The sequence below is a fragment of the Rhipicephalus microplus genome, chromosome 5, assembly GCF_043290135.1.
Source record: "Rhipicephalus microplus isolate Deutch F79 chromosome 5, USDA_Rmic, whole genome shotgun sequence".
NCBI lineage: Eukaryota > Metazoa > Arthropoda > Arachnida > Ixodida > Ixodidae > Rhipicephalus > Rhipicephalus microplus.
This window is the reverse complement of record NC_134704.1, coordinates 123,430,578-123,453,999: the sequence shown is the minus strand read 5'-3', so window position 1 is coordinate 123,453,999 and position 23,422 is coordinate 123,430,578. Positions and strand designations below refer to the sequence as shown.

Genomic DNA, 23,422 nt, shown 5'->3' with positions numbered 1-23,422 from the left:
GGCAACCTCTCTGAAATCGCATGGCAGGCACAAATTTATTTACAATGTCTCCAAAGAAAAGGAAGTCGAAGATAACTTCACGACAGTAGCTTTTAGTTGTGCAGAAAAGCTAGCTTTGTGCAAATACGTGGCGATCATTTTCAAAAAGACTTCGCAACCGAAACTAGTTTTCAATTCTTGGTCGACCCCCCAACTTTGAATTTCAAATTAAGACAAAATGAGTCACCTACGATAGTTTAAATATCCTATGAGCAGAGCTGCAAAGATTCGTTGCACCCTGTAATTCCTTTTTTTTTTGTCTCTATGAGAACGCTGGAAGCTAAGCAGGGAGGGACACCAAAGGAATGAAGAAGTTACGTCACGCATGCATCATGTCTTTAGATTCTTTCTTTTCTTATTGTTTGAACATGCAGGTTACTTTCAGTGCGATCGCGTGTACGAGCACATGGTGCCATCGTGTGGCAGCCACCGCAACTATGCAGCTTGTGATGCTCAAATCAGCCAATGGCTTGAAATTGAGGAACGTGGCCCAATGGCTTGGGTATATGACATCATTTGTAAAATGAAAAGGGAACAATGTCTAGCTGACTTTCAGACGTAATTGTAAATTCTAGGCCGCATGTTGCGTACTAATGTTTGGCTCGTGTTCTCAGAAGCCTCGACTAACGATCCGCAGCATTTTCTAACCATGCTGAAAAAGCATTGCGCGGGCCCTTTAAGGCTTTTGTGCCCATAACCGTAAAGCAGGGGTCTGAAACCCGCTTCAGCGATCTGGCCTCAATCACAAATTTGAGTCCCCCAAAGGGCTGGAAGAGTGAAGAATTTGGAAAGCGGGGGGGGGGGGGGGAATGGAATGAAAGGAATGTCGGATAACATTAGCATTTGAGAAAAGGCCTTTCATATATCGCATATTATGGTTATTTCTGAACTGGATTTGACATAAGGATGCGAGAAACAAGTCTATCCCAATCTTCACAAAGATTCCACAGCATCCAGGTACTACAGTTTCAGTCTTGATCCTGATCCTGGGTATAGAATTCTTGTTCCTCATGGTTGTGTTTCAATAAGATGATATATGGGATGCTTTACAAAAAAAAAAAAAAAGATGAAGTCGAGTCACGTCTGTAATTTAATTATTGAATAACTGAGAAATGCACAACACAGAAAAAGGCAACACAGTGTGTATACAGCCCTGAAAAGTGAATGATTCACCCTCCCTGGAGTATAATAGCTTGAATTTGTCCTGTTTTCTAGCTGCACGCATGAAGAACCCTTTTTGGGATTTTGTGCTGCAAGCATACTCGGTACTGATTTCCATGTTTGTAGGTCATTTTTCAAGTGTATGTAACATCTGCAACTCTTTTGTTTCATTGACAGTCAATATGGAAGCAAACAGCAAGCACACCACAATCCTGCCGACTTTGTTGCTTATATAACACGCATGCGATGTTTACCAAGCAGGGTACATAGTCATCTCTCTGTTTTTTCTGTTTTGTAGTTTTTTGTGCTAGCAAGTCTTAGGTGCTGCCTCTGCGTGAAAGTTACAGGGAATTAGGTATTGCTACTTGTGTAGAGTCGTTATTGGTCTTCTCCAAGTTTGTGTTCGGGGATAATCTCTGAGAAGTTTTGGATAGTGTAAAGAACCTAGTTCCAGATGGAGTGGGTACAGAACACCATGTAAAAAAAAAATTCTTTCATCTGCCATTGGATGCATCAAACGAAAATTGGCCAGAATAGACCATTTTGATACTGATTCCAAGCAAAGCATTATCATTTTTTTCTGCTTGAAATGATGCAACCAAACCCAGATTTTTCAGAACCGGTGTAATACCCCACAAAATCCTCCAATGTTAAGCAAGTTTTTTCCTGGCCATGGTCCTAAATTAGGAACATTCCATACAGCACTAGGTTCTTGAATAATTCTTTAGGGGCTATTTAAAGGCTGATTAAGAAGGAAATGAGACAATTACCGATTCTAGTATAGTGCTGAAATTGGTTTACCATCAATTGTGTTGTTCATGTCTAGCTACTTTAACCAAATTGAAATTTGTGAAAATAGCTAGACTGTTTTACCCCCAAAGGTTGATTTTCCTGCATTGCACTGGGAACATTCCATCTTTTCGTGCTCATGCTGTGCTGATCAGCATAGTTGTGCATTGGTGTTTAACATTCCATGAGAAAAAAAGCAGGTTAGTACCTTATGTTGCTGAAAAGCAGTAGCTGAGTTCTGTTTTCTAATGTTTTTTTCCTTCTTTGACTATGGATTATTGAAGCTTTATGTACTCTTTACCTATACCAGTATTTTCAGTGCTATTGCTTCAGCGAATGTTTCGGTATCAGAAATTAATTGTGGCTTACATAGGTGCTTTTGTGATAGTGAACATCTTTTTTCTTTTTGTTCTGCACTTTCTTCACAATATAAAATGTTCGTGTGTTCCATGTTTTGCTCAGATGCAGGTGACAAGCAAGTGTTCAAAGCTATTGAGCCTCTGCTTTTGGAAGGGTTGCCGCAGGAGCCTGTAGAGTGGACACGGTATGTTGCATGGCGTGTTGCTGGCCGTACATTTCATTCTTCACTGTGGTGTTGACATCTGCTCACCCTGTATATGTACCACCTGTTGTTGTCGGATCCTGGAAGACTTCAATAACACAATTTGGAAAAATAGAACAAATAGCATCAGATCAGTTTGATATTCAAGCACATTTGAGAGAACAAACATTTTCATGAGGGAGGCCGTGCAAGAACATGAATACATAAAAAATGGAATGCACAGAATGAGTGCCGTTTTGAAACTAAAATGTTTATATAAGAAAGAAAAACACAGGAAAACAATGCTGAGCAGGACACACGTGTATGTATTAGACATTTCATTGAATATCAACGCGTGTGCATCAGCTAGAAAATCGAAACTTGTCTCTTAACATTACTTTTGCCAAGCAGGTATTCAAACTTTGTCTCTTAATAAAATCAATGCCTGGCTAACGCATGCGTCTCCAATTTTTTAAATGTGAAATGCCTCGTTCACTTCATGGGGATAATGTGCAACTTTGTCTCGGAAGTACTTCCGCACAAACGCAGGATAGCAGCCAGACGAATTACAATGCGATGCAAGATGCAATGCATTAGGCTTTATCAATTACTGATTATGCTCCTTTAAGCAAATGTTAATACATTTACCGCTTTGTTCCTTGTACAATGTAATAGAAGTTAAGGGAGTTCCTTATACAACCCAACACAACGTACATAAGTGGGTACATCTTTAATTTCATAACTGGCTGTTTTTCCATCGCTACCCTCTTTGTTTTTTTCTAAGCAAGAGGCCAGATTGGAGCTAGCCTTTCTTTAGCAAAAAACTTCATTCTAAAAGTCATAAAAAATTTATGGACATATGGCAGTACTGATACTCTATTATACTTTTTTTGTACACTACTGGTGTGTGTCAGGACGACCTTGATTTTTTACCCACTTCAACAGCCTCCTACTACAGCTAGCCAGAAAAAAACAAAGAAATTGGCATTTTTAAACCTTTAAGTTGGAGAGCAGAAACTTCAAGTTGCAAAACAGCGCTCGTCTTGTGCTCTCCGTTTTTTATGTCTTCGTTTTTTAGCGCTGTATCAATCCTGGTGGTATACCAACTAGGTCAACTTTCTATTTTACTGCAATGGGGGTGCTTTACGACGACTTGTCATTCAGGTAACAATATAAGCATTTGCTTGTTGTCAGCTGCTAGTTCAAGAGTGCTGCAGTTTCTTGTTTTACAGTTGAGCTGTTGTGGCTATTTTAAATTGCATAATTACTTATATCTGCTTTTGTGCAGTTTAGATTAGAGAGAATTTGTATGTGAAGTGTTCATTTGCATATCTCCCATAGAAGCTTGCTCACTGAAAAGTTCTTACTCGTGCGAACAACTTCATCAATAGTTTTAACCTTATCATTTGCTTTCACCACCTGACATCAGTAATCGGCTAACATGTCTCAATATAAGTCGCAAGACTTTAGAAACTATTCTTTGTTTACAATCTGTCAGTCTGGACATTTGAACAGAAACTGTTCCATCTCAATAATCTATGAACATCTTATTTTAACGATTTGGGATAGGTAGGAAAAAGAACGCCTGGTATTCAGATCTGCTAGCATGATTTTCTGAGGATTACAGTCTGCAGGTTCAGTTTCCATTTTGTGTAATTGGGTCGTTCATACAGCTAATGTGTGGAATGCTTGTTTCTTCACGGTGTGAAGTGACAATGTACTTTGTTTAATGTGTTTTGTTTTTATTCTTCTCTCAACTTTTGAAGCATTGAAAATTATTTTCAAGGTGTACTCTAAATTTCCGAAATAGAGACTGTCTTCTAATGATGACTATTATCCGGTCATGGAAGACCTTCAGGAACCTTATGCTGATTGCGACAGCTCACTTGATAGAGGCTCAGCGATTGTAGGAAATAAATGCTTGTCAGATTTATGCATGGTATCTCGATCCTGCTTTCAGCCAATGGCAGTCATAGATGAAGGCATCAGTTGTGCAGATGTGGAGCAAACACTTCGGTGCCCGATCGAAACCATGCAGGTCCTATGGGCGGGGCCCGAAGACGGTGTGGGTGGAGTGTCGCTTTGTCGAGTACGATGCGGCCCAACTGTCTCGAGAGAAGGACTGCCGTCTGCTCGATCAGGCACACCTGCACGTTTACTGCACCGATTGCAATGTGAGCATGGCTTGCAGTGCCTGTATGTTTTTTTGCTTGCTGTGTTGGCGGATTGAATGTTGCGTTGCTAAGCGCTCAGGTGCAGGTTCAGCTCTCAGCTATAGGGATCACATTTCAGGGGGGTAAAAGACAGAAGCGCTAGTGTGCTTACGTTTAAGGGCATGTTGAATAACCTAGAGCAGTTGAAATTGATCTTGAGCCTCTAACTTACAGAATGTCTCATGATAGTATCGCTTTTATGTCACGTGTAAACTTGCTAAAAAATATGAATGTTGACACATGGTCTGTTTTCATGATGGTAGTATGTCTGAAAGGTAAAATAAGTGTTTCAAGTGGTAAAATAACCTTCAAAGTTGTACACGAGTTCATTTGATTGAAAAGGGTTGGTGCTGTATTTGTTGGCACAGATTATTGGCAAAATTTCTGGTTTTGAATATCATGTTTACGCCTTACTCCCAATACAGTTTGCATGATTACAGGTTGTCAAATACCATCTCAGTCATGTGTTCTGTTGGCACAGGAAGTATTTCAAAGTATGTTTGATATATTGCATTTTTTTTTCTCTTGAACCATGCACCGTCCCTATTTGCTCGTCTATATTTGCTAACTTAAACGCTTAACTGGACGAAACTGTACAGGGTCAAACTATGTGATGTTGCAGTAGCCTGGTGAGGTGGTAATTAAGCGCTCACTTTTTGTTGACGATTTTCTCATTGATTACGAAAAATGGTAGTCTTCCTACTGAAGTCTAATCTATAAGTTATCATTTTTAAATCCGATTCTGTGATCTTCCCGATAACTTGGTATCTGACACTAACCCTGTTTCTTTCCGCAACAAATTGGTCTTACATTTTGGTTGATAATTTCATGTTCACAGCTTCGTTCTTGTATGTATATGACATTCATAATGCTGTGCAAAAAGTTTCTTTCTAATGCGCTTATTGCCCCCTTATTTTTTGTGCTTTATTTTTGTTTGCTTAGGACGAACTGTTCACACTTCCTGCAAGCGCTTTCATGATTTTCCCAGTGTATTATACCACAATCTGTGCCAATTTAACTTACACGTATTGTACACTTCCTAACTGCTGCGTGCCACGAACTGCATCTTTCTAGTTTTTTGGTAACGATGTATGATGTCAATTTATACTTACTTATTTCTTGTTTATTTGATACTCATGTCTCGAGCTCACGTTTTGGCACCTTTCGCCCTTTTACTTGTTGTACATGTCTTTGTTAGCCCCCCTTACTCAATGCCCTAACCAAGGGCCTGTAAGGTACCTGTAAATAAAATAAATAAAAAAATAAAAGTGTAGTTTAACATGATGTGCCACTATGTTGCCTCATTTATCATTTTTAAATCCGATTCTGTGAAAAAATTTTAATAGCCACTGTAGGCTTATGTTTTATTGGGACATCCTTAAACCTAAACGTGTCACTTGCTGTCTTTGCAAAACATGTGGACATTTTAGGAATCGAAACATAGACAAATAACACGCAAAGTTGTTTGTGTATCCAGGTGTATCCAGTCTCTTCGTTCATGTTCTTTATAGCATTTGAACACTCTTGACATGTTGATGTGACAATGTGAAAAATGACTGAGACGGATGAAAAAAAGCAGGGGCACAGTGTTGTGTCTGCTTTTTTTTCTGTTCTTGTCCTGTTTTTCTTTTTGTATTGGTCTTGTCAAGATGCATTACGTAATAGTTCGTGAATGTGCTCTTCTGTCAACATGTTCTGCTGCTTACAAAATAGATGCGTCTTGAGGTCTAGCCACACTCGTGTCCCATCGCCTTTCTTTTGCAGGACCTGGAGGCATATCGGTCTCGGGTGCGAGATGAAATTATCGAGTGGATGTCGCAGCTCAAAGAAGCTGGCATCTACGACTGGATGCTGGTCGCCGTGGAGCCGACTGATGCGCGGCGTGCCAACAAGGCCAAGCTCCTCTCACGTGCGACTGTGTATGACCGCATGCGCGCCGACTTCCCCAGCAAGACTTTTGACCGGTTGGTTTGGTTGGGTGCACCCGATACACTTCTAAATGGGGGAATATGAATAAGACTCATCCCAGGAGTGTCATCATGACATGGGTGGAAAGCTAATTCGAAAGTGCTTGGATTAGATGAATAGTGAATTTGAGGTTTGTCGCAAATAGTGACTTGGTTGAACAATTTTGCTTTTAATAGTTAGGATAGTATGTATCACGTGTTACAGAAAGAAATGATTATTTTAGAGTGATAGCATTAAGGAAATGTTTACCTAGCCAGAAATGTACACAGTAAGCAGTTAAGAAGGTGGCGATGGGGATAGAGTGCCAATCGCTTATTCAGCTGAGCAAAGCTCAATAATATATAGTCATGAGATAGCACAGCCATGTCATAATTGGCTTCTTATTAAACAAAAAATACAAGGCTCACGTTCTTGTGCTATGCTTCATATATAACTCTACCTTAGTGGTTCTTGTTCACTGAGATTATAAAAAAATGTTACATAAAAGCACGTTCCCGTCTGTGTAATCCCACAGAATTGTCACTAAACGTGCTTCGTCATTTTTTGCTGCGTGAAGCGCCTCAAGTATTTCACCTGCCACTTGTTGTGAGTTTTGCCCAGAATCACAATTTCGTCATGCGCCTGCTCGCAATTGCAGTATTTACAATCAAGGGCCAAATTCGACCCATTTTCTTTTCCTAATTTTCTCAAGCTGTGTTGTTTGTGCGCCCCGTCCGGCTTATGTAAGCTACAGGTAAGGGGTTCGAAAGGCCATACATTAGCACCATCTTTTGTGTATGCTGAGAAGCAAAGGAAATAACGTCTGCTCAGTCTGAGGATATGTATTTAGATGTATCAGAAGTTTCATGGAGATGGGAGTCACTTAGCACTTGGGCGTGTCCCTGTTAGGCCTCACTGTGAGTCACTCTGAGTCATGTTTTTTTTTTTTCTCTGCTATATAATGATCAAGCTCTCAGCTGAACTAGGCTGTTTGTCGAATAGGCCTGTAGCTGTGTTTTATGGCATAGCTTAGCTAACATTGAACACTTCAGATATTAGTAAGCTTCTGTAAATACTGAATTTTAGGTTCGAAGCGAATTCGAATAGTATATATATATATATATATATATATATATATATATATATGTATTGTAAGAATTCATTGGACGTCATCTTCCTCATCTGTCAATAACCATCATCAGTCTTCGCCCGTTCCTCTTCATCATCGGCGCCATCTTGCTGTTGCTTGAAATACAACGGTTCAGCTGACGCTTTATTCAAGCAACAGCAAGATGGCGCCGATGATGAAGAGGAACGGGCGAAGAGTGATGATGGTTATTGACAGATGAGGAAGATGACATCCAATGAATTCTTACAATATATATATATATATATATATATATATATATATCACAAATTATTATGAAAAAAGGGCATATTCATCATGACCAAACTAACCTGCACAATATTTTTCAAAAATTGAAACAACTTCTGCGCAAAGGCCCTTTTTCTTTTGGCATCAAGGAAAGGGGCAACATTTCTGAATAGTAGCAGGATTTCACTTTCGGTACAGTCATTGTGATAGCCAGTAAAATATGCTACGTTTTAAAATTTCCTATACTTAAAGCATATAAGTCGGTGTAATGAGCTTATAAACTGAAAAAAACATACACACACACACAGAATCGATGTGAGTGTAATTCTTCATTAAAACCTTGAAGTGGGGCTTCGCTGCTGTGATGATTTTCTTTTGAAAATGTGTTTTGACTGCTTAGCACCACTTTACTGCAGTGAAACCACTTTTACATGCAGACTAATACTCTCGGATAGATGCTTTCACGGCTTAGCACCCCTCCACTGGATTGAAACCACTTTTACAGAGTGTTACAAGCAGATTAATATGCACCTATTCGTTCGTTTCGAATAATTAGAAATTTTTAATGATTCAAACTCAATTAAAAATGAATTCAGATACTGCATTATTCGTTCGAATATTTGAATAATTCGAATGTTCACACAAGCCTAGATATCGGTAAATTCAATCAAACGCTGTAGCTTTCAGTGGTTGAATTTATGTTAGTCTACTGCATGCTTAGTGGTGATTCACTGAGCATGCCTGTTCATTCCTCATCATCTCGCCTTCGTCACGTTGTTGCCTTTCAACATGCACTGCTTGTCTGCCTTGCAGGTGTGTACAGGTGTCAACAGACTCGAGCGGTTCGGTCGGTGTGGCAGCGCTTCTGGGGCGTCTGCGGCAGCTACTGTTGCACGCCACGGGGCGCCATCTGGGTCGTTACGAGGAGCTCATACGGATGCAGCGGGAGCGGAGAACCGCGTCCCAATGGTCTTTCCTGCACTTCTTTTTCCTGCAGGTACGGAGACAGGTAGTTAGCATGCAGACACATTGGAACCTGTTGCGATTGCTGGGCGTGATTTGAAGATGAGACGCATAAGCGCGAAGGGAGTTTTTACCTCTGTCACACGGGCACCCGTGAACACCGTCTAACTCTCTCGTACTTTTGACAAGGGAGATGCAGTCCATTCCTTATGCAAACGAAGTTAAATGGAGCATTTTGCAAAGGAAGTTCGGCGATCTCCTTTTGCAGCGAATAGAGGTACTCTCGTCTTCAGTAGTCTGCAGGTCAGAAAAAAATTTCTAGCACTATATTGCCGCAGTGAAAACCATAATGCATTTTGGCAATATTAAATGTTCTTTCGTTTCAGTACTCATACATAACATGTTTCTTCACACACATACATATACACACACACACCAGAGTGCAGCTACTCTCCACATATATGCCCTCCACATGGTGTTGCGCAAGTTGGGCCACAGGATATTTCTTCTGTGCGTATGGTTATTGTCGTCGTCGTGTTTGCGTTTGTACATGAGAGGAATGACTGACAGCGCTGCATCATCGTCACCTGCTGAAGACGCAGCACAGTATACAGAAAACAATATGTGTGCTGACGAGGCAAGCAAACACAAGAACTTTCGTACACAAACAACTAGTTGTAGAGCACACTGTAATTGTAAACAAACATTGTTAGGCAGAAGGTGGCCAGTGTCACTGCAAGCATCACTACATTTAGCGTATTGTTTTTCATTTAAAATAGTCTTTAATGCTATGTTTGCTTCAGTCCTACTGAATAGTGTGCGTCTGTAAATACTGCATAACGAAGATTCACAAAAAAAAGCAACTATAGATGAAATTTGGATACTTCTGCAAAAATCAAACAGCACCGGCTGGGCCCCTTGGGGCAACTACTGTATTTACTCGCTTAATCCTTGCACTCGCATGATCCTCGCACCCCCCACATCGCCCAACAAAAATACAACTTCTTTTTTTTCCTCGAGTAATTACCGCACCCCCAAAAACTGCCGCAATAATGTCGTCTGCTCGTTCCAACCACTGATGATAGTGACGCGCATCATCTGGCGCCATCTCTTAAGCATCAAGCGTACTATTACTGCACGGAGATTCAATCCTATCCAAGCCAAGCCAAAGTGGCAAGTGCGCGTTGCAGCGTGTTTTGTATGTTGTGTTGGTAATCTTGTGACGTTACGGCGCCATACTGAAGCTACACGACTGCTTTCAAGTTGAAAGTGATAGATCATGCACTAAACAACGACAACAGGGCCGCCAGTAGGCCCTTAGGAGTCTACGAGTTTTTTGTTCGCTATTAGTGACGGCAGCTGAAAGCCACCAAGACGCTTTGGGCCTGCCGTGTGCCTAAAACTGGGATTGATCGTAAACTTTATTTTTTTCAGAAGGAAACTATGAACGATTCTATTAAATAGCCATTAAGCCAATACTGACGCCCTACGTTTACCTTTTGAGGGCTCTTGTTGCGCGACGAATGCTACCGCTACGGCCGCAACACCCACAAGCTTTGCGTATAATGTTCTAATTCTCGACTATTTGCTTGCACTTTTAGTGTCTGAAATAAACTTTGCCTTGTGTTGAACCAGTGCTTTTAATGTTGAGGTAAGTTTTAATTAGTACTTCTCAAAGCTTTTCGTTAGTTTCTGGTGTGAGAATCCCGATTCGCGGCCACTTCGCTTGCTTTTTTTGCACTGTACGCTTTCGTGGAAAGTTTTCTCCGCATAATTCTTGCACCCCCAACTTTGCATCGGTTTTCCGCCAAAAAAGTGCGAGGATTATGCGAGTAAATACGGTATTACAACCTTGTCAATGCCGTGTGACACTGCCACAACCTCCATTTCCGTCGAACTCCCTAGGGGAGTTTTATGTTGACGGAGTTTAACAGAGTTTGGTGGTGGCCGTGTGACAGGGGTATTAGACTAGTAAAGGAGTTATCTTAAAGATATATTTTCATTTATTTGACAAAAAAAAGGAAAAGAGCTTATGTTTCTAGTAGACTTTAAAACGTTCACTTTCAGAATTTCGCATCACAACATGAGTGCCCATACATCAGATGAGTGTGGTTCAGGGATTTGTTCTGCTGCTTAGCCGGAGGTCACAGGTTCGATTACCGATTTCTGTGGCTTTGTTTCATGGGTGGCTGTAGGCAGAGTGCTTGAGTGCCTAACATTAGGTGTATTTGAAATCGCCAGGATGATCAAAGTTAGTTTTCAGTGTACCTTTGCATGCCAGTTTCCTGTCTTCTGAAAAGAGGCTGAGGAAGATTTAGCCTATAAAAATTATCATTACATTGAAACAATCGCAGTTAATTGCTGAGGCTAGGCACAATTGGATCACACCAAGTACAGTCTTCACTTTGCCACGATGCACTACTTGTCTACATCCGGAGCCCCGTTGTTATTATCCAGGAGGAGCTAGCGTTTGTGCTCGAGGCACTGGGACTGTACGACGAGGCCCTGGTGCAGTATGACGAGCTTGACGCCCTGTTTACGCAGGTGGTCATCAATTCGGCCAGTGGAGGTAAGTGTCTGTTAGTTTATTTCTTATTTTGTTTGTCTCTCATGGCACTTGACAAGCACGGACAAACTTTGAAATTTTGGTCTTGTGGGCCAATTTAGTAGGTGGCCTGTAAATGCTGCTGGTGGCAATGCAAAGAGGGAAAGAAAAAGTGCGAGTTGATGAAATCCAGAGAACCTAGAAAGGACTCTGGTATAACTAAAGCACAGTAGAGAGGCAGTAATATTTTTAGTCCACTGAAATACCACTTGCAAGTTGATTAGCACTTGCTTTCATTCTCATGTTTATTCTTTTCTATCCAAGTTGATTAGCACTTGCTTTCATTCTCATGTTTATTCTTTTCTATCCAATGTGATTGGCATGCCTATTGCCTCTGATCATGGACTAAGTGAACTATTCGGGAGCTATTCTTTAAAGTTTTTCAGTAGCTAGATCGTTGCGCTGCTGAGCTTACAAGAAGCGGTTTGGATTTCCAGTGAATGCAGCCACACTTCAGTGGAGTGCAATGCGAGTGGTAAAGGACTTCAGTTCATCAAAATGAGCTCAGTCACCCCACCATGGTATTTCTGCTTATTATACCTTGGTTTTGGCTAGTAGAGACCTTGAATTTATCCTTGTTCCAGTATTCTATACTTCAAATATTCGAAAGAATATTACAGTACCTAAATTCACTTTGTCGTGAATTTTAAATATTCAACATTTTTAAGTACTCAAAATGAACAAAAAAGCTTGCATGTAATCCTCCTGTAAAGTTGGTTTCATTGTAGCTTGGGAGTGCCAGGAAGTCATTTGTGTGTGCCTTGTTCCAGTTTAAAGAATATTTGGCAAGCTGGTTGAGTCATGACAAATATGCTCATTTTTTATAATGTTGTGTGATGCATACTACTTGAACCATTCGATTCGAAATTATTTGACCAAATCACTGTTTGCTTAACCTAAAACGTACTATTTGCTAGGCTTGTGTGAGTAGTACATCATGGGTTCAAAGCAAATTCGAAGGGAATAGTGATTTTGGTGGAATAATTTCGAATCAAATTCGAATAACATGTATACCTTAAATTATGAAAAAAATGGGTGTATTTGTCATGACCCAACTTGCACAATATTTTTAAAAAAATTGAAGCAAGGCCTATGCGATGCCTTTTTTTTTTGTGCTTCAAGGGAAGGAGAAACAACCTTGAATAAGTAGCAGGATTTGACTTTCAGTAGAGTGCAAGTGATAACCTGTAAAAGTTCAAGTTTGAAATTTTGCTATAGTTAGAGCATGTAAGTCAGTAGACGAGCTTTTAAACTTAAAAATGAATCGATGTGAAGGAAATATCTTCATTTTAAATTGGGGCTTTGCGACATTGTAGATTTCCCCTGGGTGTGTGTTTTCACGGCTTATCACTACTTCACTGCAGTGAAACCATCCGTAAAAGATATACGCACAGATTAATATATATTTAAATATGCGTTTTCATGGCTTAATATCGCTTTACTGCAGTGAAACCATCTTTAAAAGAGGTTACATGCAGACCATACATTTATTTATTCATTTGCTTCGGATACTTTGAGATTTTCAATAATTTAAATTTGAATAGAATTTAAATGCTGTAATAATCTGAATGTTCGGAGCATTAGAATATTCGCACAAGGCTACGGTTTGCACATCCCTTGCTGAATTTAATTTTTTTATTTGGGGACAATGTTGTGCCAAAGTTAAATTTTTGCAATGCTACCCAAACGCATAATCTTCGAATTGTGACACAAAATTCACTCGTGTTGTGCTCCGGTGTGCCAACCGTGCTGCTTCCTGTTCTGCAGAAATGCCCGAGTGGCTGGGCCAGTTAGCGCAGCTGGGCTGCGAGGCCTGGGGAGGGCTGCGGCTTGGCGTAGACCCCGCCCACAGTGCCGAGCGACAGCTCCTGCTGCGCAGCAAGGGTTCCCTGCTGCAGCTGCGCAACTACCTCTTCTCCCGACAATGTGCCCTGCTTCGACTACAGGTAGTGTGCGCTACCACACTTTTTGCCTGTTAGTACAGGCAATCTGCCCGTATTTATTTTCTGTTCTCGTTACATTTGATGAATTTATTCAAGATGAATTTTGTTTATGGCGTGCATACAGTATGAATACCTTTATGTGTGAAAAACCTTCAAGCAGGAAATGATGCTAAAGCCAACATTCCATCACAGCAACTTTATCGGAGTAGCAGGCACTTGCACTCCTGATGCAGACAAGTTACTGTAACTTCAGAATTAGTACCTGATACAAAAATGTCCTGATGCCTTAGCAAGGACAGGTCTCCTATCCTACGCATCGCTTCAAGTGACATTTGCTGTCCAACAGCTTCTCATCACTTTAGTCCTGCACTTTTCCTTGTTTTTTTGTATTGTGTATCTTGATGCATGAAATATATACGTGTGTCTCAATGTCAAGGACTGTAAGGGCTAATGCTCATTCTTTTTTAGTGGGCAGGCATTGTGACAATGCTTACCTAACCTTCCTACCCCGCCGCGGTGGTCCTCAGTACACGGCTGCTGACCTGCAGGTTGCGTGATCGAATCCCGGCTGTGGCGGCTGCATTTCTGATGGAGGCGGAAATGTTGTAGGCCTGTGTGCTTAGATTTGGGTGCACGTTAAAGAACGCCAGGTGGTCGAAATTTCCGGAGCTTTCCACTACTGCGTCTCTCAAAATCATGTGGTGGTTTTGGGACGTTAAACCCCACATATCAATCATTACCTAACCTTCCTGTCTCTTTATTTGATGCCCTCTCATAGAAATGCTATCTTTTTTCACACCTGTCATGTGTTGCGTGGCTAACCATTCAAGAACAAAACTAATAAAAGCAGAGAAGGACAGAGCTGCACACCAAAGTCTTGCAGGCACAAGCTGAAAGTTGCTGAGTGAATGCTAGGTGTTGTCATAGCATTACACCACAGCAAACCTTGTAGTCTCACCAAGCTGTGTCACATGTTTGCTGGTGAAAGTTTGCAAGTTTGCTTCTCCTTATTTCCTCGCTCCCACATCGTTTTCAGTGTGATTTGGATCATGTAAATTGGTTCCTTGGTTTGTTTTGTTGCTTTAGCTTTATGCATAGTGGAGAGCAACACAGAAAAAATGTTTGATGAGAGGACTTTAGTACTTAATGAGCAATAAAAACATGTATGATGTGTTCTGGCTGCAAGCATTCATCACTAACGAACCAGACCTGTAAATGACATAAATGGATGAATTTCATGCTGAGTTATGTGTAAAAAATTTGTCAGGGAATACTTAGAGTGCCACATGGTGAAATTGAGCTTGTGTCCTACATATAGCATATTGACTGGCGTGGTTAACGCACTCGCATAATAAACACACCTCCAACTTCAGTCGACAAAATTTGGATATTTTTTCTCCCTGCATAATAAACGCACTCCCTACAATCTCCGTTGCAGTCCCACTAATCAACTCCTGGTGACTCCTTGCTCGTTGGATCTCTTCCATATCTTATTATAATGCCGACCCCTCTCGGCCACCTTGGCTCACTCTTTCCCCCCATTTGCCTGCTGCTGCGCGCCATATTTTACTTCTTTATATCTATGCGCGGCACGTATACTGTCTTTTTACAGCGAAAGTTGTTATGAGATCACTTTTGGGGTCACGCATAGTAGTTGTTGTCCGCTGCTGCCACCACCGGTGTCCGTAACCACATCGCGCGAAATTAGAAAGAAAACCTTGCACCAATGAAACAGTAGGGCTTGAACCAGGGTCCGCTGGTTGGTAGCCCAATAATCTACCTCTGAGTTACGCTGGTGTTTGTAACTTGTTGTCAAACTTGCCTTAGGCAGGCATGACCTTGCACCAATGGCACAGTGGGGCTTGAACCCGGGTCCGCTGGGTGCCCGCCCAGTATTCTACCACTGAGCTACACCGGTGCTTGTGACTTGTTGTCAGACTTGCCTTCGGCAGGCTTGATGTCGGGAAAGCAATCACATTAATACGACTTATAAAGCATTTTACAACAGTGAAAGAAGAACTAGTCATCGCACCATGCGAATGGCGTAACGAGTAGGCCGTCCAATACTCTAAACCATCACAAAAGCTTGTTGTTGTTCCCTTATTACCTGTGGCACATACACAGTTCAGCCATAATTCCTCATAGTCGTCAGCCACTGCATGGACAATCGGCACAAAATTCCTAGCAGGTGTTTAGCGGATACCATGCTTCTCAGAAGAATGAAGAAAAATAGCATAGCGAATGCCGGCTTACTGCCAAAAACTTTATTATTAATGCCCTAGTGGGTACCAAGCAAGTGTGCTTGCAGTAGTTACCGAATGAGTGTTTTGAAAAGGCTCTGAAAGGCTGCTCTTCTGGCTTTCGCTGTGACTGTGCTGCGCCTACCGCGCAGGCCTGGCGTATTTTAATTGTCAATGCGCCACAGCAGGTTTCATGAACGATGTGAGTGTAGAGACACACAGCTGACAAGCACACTGAGAGTGAAGGTCACGAAACTGCCTGCGCCAACCGAGAGTCACTTCCTGCAAATACAAAGCTTTAAAGCCCAACCACATGCACGCAATTTTTGAGTGACGACAACTTCATTTGCTGTCGCTATGGCGGTCGTGAAGGACCCTTCGTCGCCATCGCGTCACAAGTTTTTGGAAAACCAGAAAAAATCGCCTGTTGCCCAGAATTGCCTGTTGCCCAGAAAAGATTGTCACTTTTTACATAACATGGTAACATCCCTAATTCTCGCTTCGGTTGCAATTTTCTCTTTGTGCTTGTTATCTGTGCGTACCTCAACGAAGGCAAGATATAGGCTACCTTTTCTATGGCAACTTCTCATGTGGACAGCGAGGTGGCTACTGCATTTGTTGCTAATTTTATTATTGACGGTGTGCTTTGATGCTTTGGTGGTAGCTTCCTGCATTGTTAGTTACTTTCTACAATGTCAACGCCATTGTCGCGATCGTCGTGTGAGGTTGCCGTGAAGTTGGCGAAGTACATCATAGCGCACGCTTCTGGGCGCCTCTCGAGGTCACAGCAGATTCTACTGTTGCGGTTAATTGATTGCTAGCAATAATGGTCGCAAAGCGCTTTTATGTCGTGTGCGGGCGGGGCAGACACAGCTTGGGAAAGATAGCGCCATCAACCACCCAAGGTGAGGGAAGTGCAACAAAAAAGCCGTTTTCAAACAGTGTTCGTGCACGTCGATTGCGAAAGGCTAAGCGACCAAACTTTTTTTTGCATTACCGCATTATTTTCTTATCCCAAAAAGTTCAATAAAATTTGCTCCGCATAATAAACACACCCCCAACTCTGCTTTGATTTTTTGAGAAAAAAAAGTTTGTTCATTACGCAAGTAAATACAGTACACTATGCAGAACTAGCTGTGGCTTTGCTGTCTTAGAACAGATGTACTCATGACGTGCAGTTGAGGGTTGCGGCAAACAAAGACAGCTTCTGACGGGGGATGCAATCGTGGGACATATACTAGTAAATGTTTACACACAGCAGAACTTGAAAACTCTGTTGGACCACGAAACCAAGTGAGTGGTATGTGGTTCTCTTGTTTTTATATGATGTTAATGGGGCCAGAAAAGCTCATCGATAATTTTTGGCTTTAGATATGTGAATACAAGTCACAAGCAGTGGCATATAAAAGTGAATTTGAGGATCGGAGAGATCAGACAACTCCACATTGACTATATTGTCCTTCTTCTCTCTGTTTTTGGAAGAAGAGCCAATTTCGCAGCATGATTATACTTACGCGCATATTGATGTGCATTCTTATTTCCAGAATCGAACATCCGAGATGGCATCCCGTACCCTCTCGTTCCTACACAACACCGTCCACGAGCTAGGAATACTGGAGGTGAGGAATTCCTTTTGCAAGATGTGCTACAGTACGAACGCTTGCATGTCTTAGGAAGAGCATGGGTGAAAATCGATGGTGTAAATATGCCTAGAAAACTGCTTCATACGCACTAGTAGCAGGTGTGTACATTTGCGCACAAGGACATCATGTGCGCTTTTATATATGTTGGAGTGTCGGTAAATTAGTGAAAAAGGTATAATTGCATTTAAAGCAAAAGGTTGGGCTAGTTGCATTCTCTTGTAACTGGAGTTAAGGAATTTTTGGTCATTTAGGGATTTATTCGTAGTTCTTTTGGCTGTATGAGTGCCATGGGAGTGCTGTCGTGGACAGGAGTTTCTCATGGTGTAAGCTCTCATTGGCTCACAGGAAGTGCCTTGGCCTTTTTGAGTGGCTCAAATAGCAAACATGTTGGAATGTGTTTGTGGCTGACCACTGGTGCTGCTGTCGAGAACATCTATGTTATCGGCCCAACAGGCGCACCAGTTGATGCACTGTTCCCTTGCTGCTTGCTCTAGTTCACCCTAGTTCATTGCTACTTGCTCTAGTCTCATGTTTCTGACAGAGTGGTAAGGCTGTGAGATTTGATGTTTTCCAGGATAGCGCTCTTTAAGAATTTCTCACCAAGTTCAGTATCTTGATCCATTTTATTTGGAAGGCAGTTGTAGTATGTGCCTTCGCTTATTGTTATGTTTACAGTTAAACCTTGATATAACAACTTCATACAGGCACTGTTATTGGTAGTCTATTGAAAATGGGGTGTATAAATCTGAAAGAGGTAAAGTAAAAAAGAACAACAACTTATTGCCGGTCGGGACCGAACCTGCAACCTTCAGATAGCTCGTCCGATGCTCTACCAGTTGAGCTACAGCAGTAGTCAGCCTCCTGTTCACTTTATGGGGCATTTTTGTGCATGTACACATGGGATGGTTAGCCAGCTCTTTTTTTTTTGCCAGCCGGTAAATAAAAGTGTTTAACCTTAGGTAAAACAGAAATCTTGCCTTGTCACTGCTCCTAGTTGACTACACCGCCAGGCGCAGTGGCTTGCTGGGTGTTCACCAGCTGCCTAGAGGTGCTGTCTGCATGCGAGGGTGATGGCCCAGCAGAAGAAGTGGCACCTGCTGCCAACGCCACACCGTCACCATCGCGACAGGGAGAGAAGCAGCAACAACCAGTGCAGCTGCAGCAACAGCAACAGCCACAGCAGCCATCTACCATGGTGAACGGTGCAGCATACTCCTTGCACACTGTGGGGCTGTGGTCCTATGCCAGAGAAAAGGCAAGTAGTGCACCCTGTGACAGTCTGTTGATAACTCTATCATTTCCAGAGTAAAAAGTAATCGAACTCTAAAGTTGTCAGGTCGAAGATACTGTTTCAAAACGGGCCTCGTCTTTTGTTGCCAGAGCAAGAATGATAGACGAGCCCTCACGTATAATTGTTGGCTATTTGTAGCCTGACTGAAACATGCCTCACTTGACCAGTTCTGTTCATTTCTCATGCCTATCACCTTGTGAGCCTCCATCTATTATCAACTTCAACTACTGTTTCATGTTTTACAAGTATTTTCAGAGGAGTTATAGGAAGGCACTACATGTATTTCATATTCAATCTGGTAAAGTTATTTTTAAACTATTAGTTGCACCATTAGTTCTTGCACCATTATTTGCGCACAACTAGTTCCATGCATATGGGCATTCAGCTCGGTCTTGAAGGTGTCAATCGGTACAAGAGTTGGGCTTGTTCCCTGGTCGAGTCTCATCAGTACACTTTTGGCTAAGAAGATGGTACTTACGGAGAGTTGTTATGATGTGTCAAAATCATGCAGTTTTAATAAAAATCTTATTTACCAAAGTCAACATGTAGGGAATATAGATATGGGCTGTTTTGAGGATGACTGTGCAACGTGATACCAAAAGTGTCTAACCACACCATTCTTTGGCTTATTCACAAAATCAGTAGCATGTTCTTTGAATGCTAATCTGCTAATGTGTGGTGCGTCGTTGGAGTGTCCTGGCTTAGTGGCAGAAAAAGTGTAGAGCTAGCTTCTGCAGCCTGCAAGGCAAGATTGGGGGAAATAAAAAATGGGAGAGAGAGGCAATAAGAGATTCGGACCGATTTGCGAAGCAGGCATCCGAATGTCTGCAACCTCGTTTGACCGGGAAACAAGGGCCGCGTCTGTTCACGATAGATGCCACAGAACTTGGCTCGCTGTTTGGCTTCAAGGAGACTAACTGTTCATCTCATGCGTCCACTTTGTCACCTGCAGTTGAAGTATTTGGGTGACCTGTGTGGCCTGATGCCTGGCAGGGAGTCTACTTCTGAGCACCTGCTCACGGTGATAGCGCTGCTTTCAGGCATGCAGTCACCAGCTGCTGGTGAGTGTCCGGTACCACACCGTCTCGCGGCTCACGCCATTTATTTATTTATTTATTTATTTATTTGTTTATTTGAATACTTTCCATGCCCGAAGACTTTACAGAAAGGAGTGGGGGTTATACAACAAAAAGTAAGCGAAATGTTACAATTGCTGCAAAATGGAGAGTTTGAAGTTTGCAGGGTTGATGAGGGATGCGGAGGCAGCGTAAAGGCAGTTCCAGTCTTTGCTTGTTCTGGGAATGAAGGAATCACTGTAGTGGGATGTTCGGCAAAATGCCACACCTACTTTAAAGCAATGATCGAAACGAAATGAAATGTAAGAAAGGGAAGAGAGAAGGCTCTCTTTTAAAGATGGATTGTAATGATAAATTTTATGAAAAAGAGAAAGGCGAGAGCATTTTCGACGGAACGACAAGTTAATCTTTCTCGTAGTTGTAAAATGAACAACATCCTGATCATGTCTAGTTCACAACACTTTATGAGGGACCAATTACATTTTTAAGTGCAGCAATATTTTTTTTATTGCATTTATGTGGGCACCCGCATGTTCATGTCAACTGTTGGCATAGTTCTGAAGGTGCATGATGTGTGTTCTCAGTGTACACAAGTTTACATTGCCTATGAAGCTTATAGGCTTTACAAGGTCTCTAGAGATGCTATAGTCAATGCTGGAGTGAGTGCTAGAAGCACTGTGACGACTGAAAATAGCGCTAAGAAACGGGGACACAAGACGAGGACACATGGCACAGGCGCTAACTTCCAACATCATGATGTTGGAAGTTAGCGCCTGTGCCGTGTGTCCTCGTCTTGTGTCCCCGTTTCTTAGCGCTATTTTCAGTCGTCACAATGCACCAACAAGCCCAAATTTCGACAGTGCTAGAAGCACTATTAATGTAAGTTGATGCACTATTCTGCACAGATGAATAGTGCAGCTGAACACTGCAGCAGAGGCGGTGTTCTTCCTCTTGCTACTGGCATGATCGTTGTGGACTTGTACACCAGTGTTGCTACTCCACAACTGCATGCATAATATGCTGTGCATACCCTAATCTGAATGAAGTAGACGGTAAACTCAAAGCCTAAACTTTCAAAGGTTTTTTCACCACCTCATGTTATGGATCACCGAGTGCAAACTGTCTGTGGGTCACACCACAAAGTAATACAATTTAGTAGTCATTCCCAGCTGTGGATGATCATAGCACTTTTGAGGATGGGTGCCCTACACTGCGCTGATGTTCTAGTGAGTGACCGTTATTTCAAAGTTCGTTGTGTTCTGGTTCTTCTGTGCGCAGAGCTGGACAGCCAGTCGCCGCACAGTCAGCTCAGGGAGGCACTCTCTTCCAAGGAATCCTTTCTCAAACACTACCTGGTAAGGAGCCCCTCTGACAACACTAGTCAACACTTTACAATTGATTTCTGTGGTATTAAAAAAAAAATAGGTAGCCATTTACATCACAAGCAGCTCTCAGACCTGCACATGCATCAGTGCTTACAAAATTGTAAATTGTGAATACTATGCTTGTGCAAAAAATAGTGAATTTTAGATTCAAAGCTAATAGTGATTTTGGTAGAATAATTTCGAATCAAACTTGAATAGTATGGATGCCATAATATAAAAACAAATGGCCAAATCAGTCATGACCTTACTAACCTGCACAGTATCTTGTGAAAAATGAAACAAGGCCTGTGCAAATGCCTTTTTTTTTTGCTTCAACGAAAGTGACAACAACATTGAATAGTAGAAGGTTTAGACTTTCAGTAGCATGCAAGTGATAACCTGTAACATTTGTTACGTTTAAAGTTTTCTAAACTTAAAGCATATAAGCCGATATAACAAGCTTTTAAACTTAAAAAATGAATTGATATGACAGTGTCTTAATTTAACCTTGAAGTCTGGCTTCGTGGCAGTGCAGATTTCTTTTGGATACGTGTTTTCACAGCTTAGCGTTACTTTATTACTGTCAAACCTTTTTTGCAGGGTGATTACATGCCGATTGAAATAGGTAAATAAGTGCTTTCACTGTTTAGCATCCCTTCGCTGCAGTGAAATTACGCTTACACGAGCTTGCATGTAGATTAATTTACATCTAATCATTCATTTCTAACTGTACTTTGAAGTATTCAATACTTTTAGTTCAGACCAAAGCAAGTCCAGATACTGTAATATTCATTTGTATATTTGAAGCATATTTGCACGAGACTTCTGAATACAGTCACAACGTAGTGTTTTGCTTTTTAACTTGAGAAAAATGGGGCAGTCTGAGAAAATGAATAGTAAGACAGAAATGTTATTTTTTCTTACAATGCAGGCAACAGGAAAAATTTATTTGCAGACTTTTTTGTAGCATTGCATCTCAATGTAATAATACCCAGATAAAATTTGTCATCATTTGAAAAAATGAGTGTCACTTCATTTGTGGTCATACTGAATTAGGGACGTATTTTTCGCCAAGTAGTCCTGTCAGTTGTTTCCTTGAAAAAAACATGAGACAACTTGTCCAAACATTGGCTTCCGTGAAATCTTCTGTACAAGGATTGATCATGATTGTGATTAGTAAGCTTGTGTAAATATTCAAATGCTTGAAATATTCAAACGAATATTACAGTATTCAAATTTGCTTTGATTTGAACCTAACTTATCGAAAATTTTAAAGTATTCGAGATGAACAAATAAGTGTATGTTAGCCCGCATGTAATCCCCAGTAAAGGTGGTTTCTCTCCAGTTAAGAGGTGGGAAGCCGGGAAAACATTTAATCAGAGGAAATCAACAATGCTGAAAGTCCCACTTCAAGGTTAAATGAATTTACTACCTTCACATCGATAATAATAAAAGCATGTTATACTGGCCTGTATGATATAAGTGTAGGAAATTTTAAAACAATATATTTTTTACTGATTATCATTTGCATGCTACTTAAAGTCAAACCCTGTTACAATTCAAAGTTGTTCCTACTTTCTTTAAACATAAGAAATGACAAAGAAGGCCATTTTTAATTTTAAAGAAATATTGTGCAGGTTAGTTGGGTCATGGCAATTGTAGTTATTTTTTCTCTATAGTATGCGATATGTACTATTCTAATTCGACTTGAAGTTATTTGACCAATATCACCATTCGCTTCAAATTCACTTTGTACCAAAGATTCATTATTCGCATGAGCCTAGTGGTTAGCATCACAATTGGAAGCGAGGCTTCGTAGCTGCGCGGAATTTTTTTTAATGTGTATTCACGCTATATTACTCCCTCACATAGAGAAACCATTTTTACACGCTGTGTAATATACACCCATTCTGTCATTTTGAATGCTTTGAAATTTTCAATTATTTAAATTTAAATTGAATCAAATTGAAATACATTATTATTTGATCAAATGTTTGAAGTGCGCGAATATTTGCACAAGCCTATCTACAAAATATCTGTGCACCTTTGCACATAACTGCAAAGCATTTGCAAGTCCTGCTAGCTTTTGTAGTTGGCATGCTGCATAATTTTATGTCAAGACATGACCTAATGTGGAAATCACACAAGTCTGCTTTTCACTTCGAATTCAAAAGGGAACAATAACAATGATACAGACTGTGACAAAGCTGCACGCTATAAATTATAATCCTA

At 41.1% G+C, this 23,422-nt stretch overlaps 1 protein-coding gene across 3 annotated transcripts in view; it reads left to right on the top strand.

Annotated features, from left to right (window-relative positions):
• The window catches only part of LOC142817922 (trafficking protein particle complex subunit 10-like), a 91,771-nt gene that overhangs the window by 11,078 nt on the left and 57,271 nt on the right, over positions 1-23,422 (top strand). For 2 of the 3 annotated variants that reach the window (XM_075895884.1, XM_075895883.1), the window contains exons 2-11: positions 2,452-2,533; positions 4,569-4,704; positions 6,508-6,707; positions 8,879-9,062; positions 11,486-11,597; positions 13,401-13,579; positions 17,361-17,435; positions 18,454-18,714; positions 19,703-19,811; positions 21,105-21,181. In XM_075895884.1, the coding sequence (XP_075751999.1) occupies positions 2,452-2,533; positions 4,569-4,704; positions 6,508-6,707; positions 8,879-9,062; positions 11,486-11,597; positions 13,401-13,579; positions 17,361-17,435; positions 18,454-18,714; positions 19,703-19,811; positions 21,105-21,181 (1,415 nt within the window). Of the gene's footprint in view, positions 1-1,362; positions 1,463-2,451; positions 2,534-4,568; positions 4,705-6,507; positions 6,708-8,878; positions 9,063-11,485; positions 11,598-13,400; positions 13,580-17,360; positions 17,436-18,453; positions 18,715-19,702; positions 19,812-21,104; positions 21,182-23,422 lie in introns of those variants that run through there. The other variant, XM_075895886.1, reaches the window with a different exon arrangement.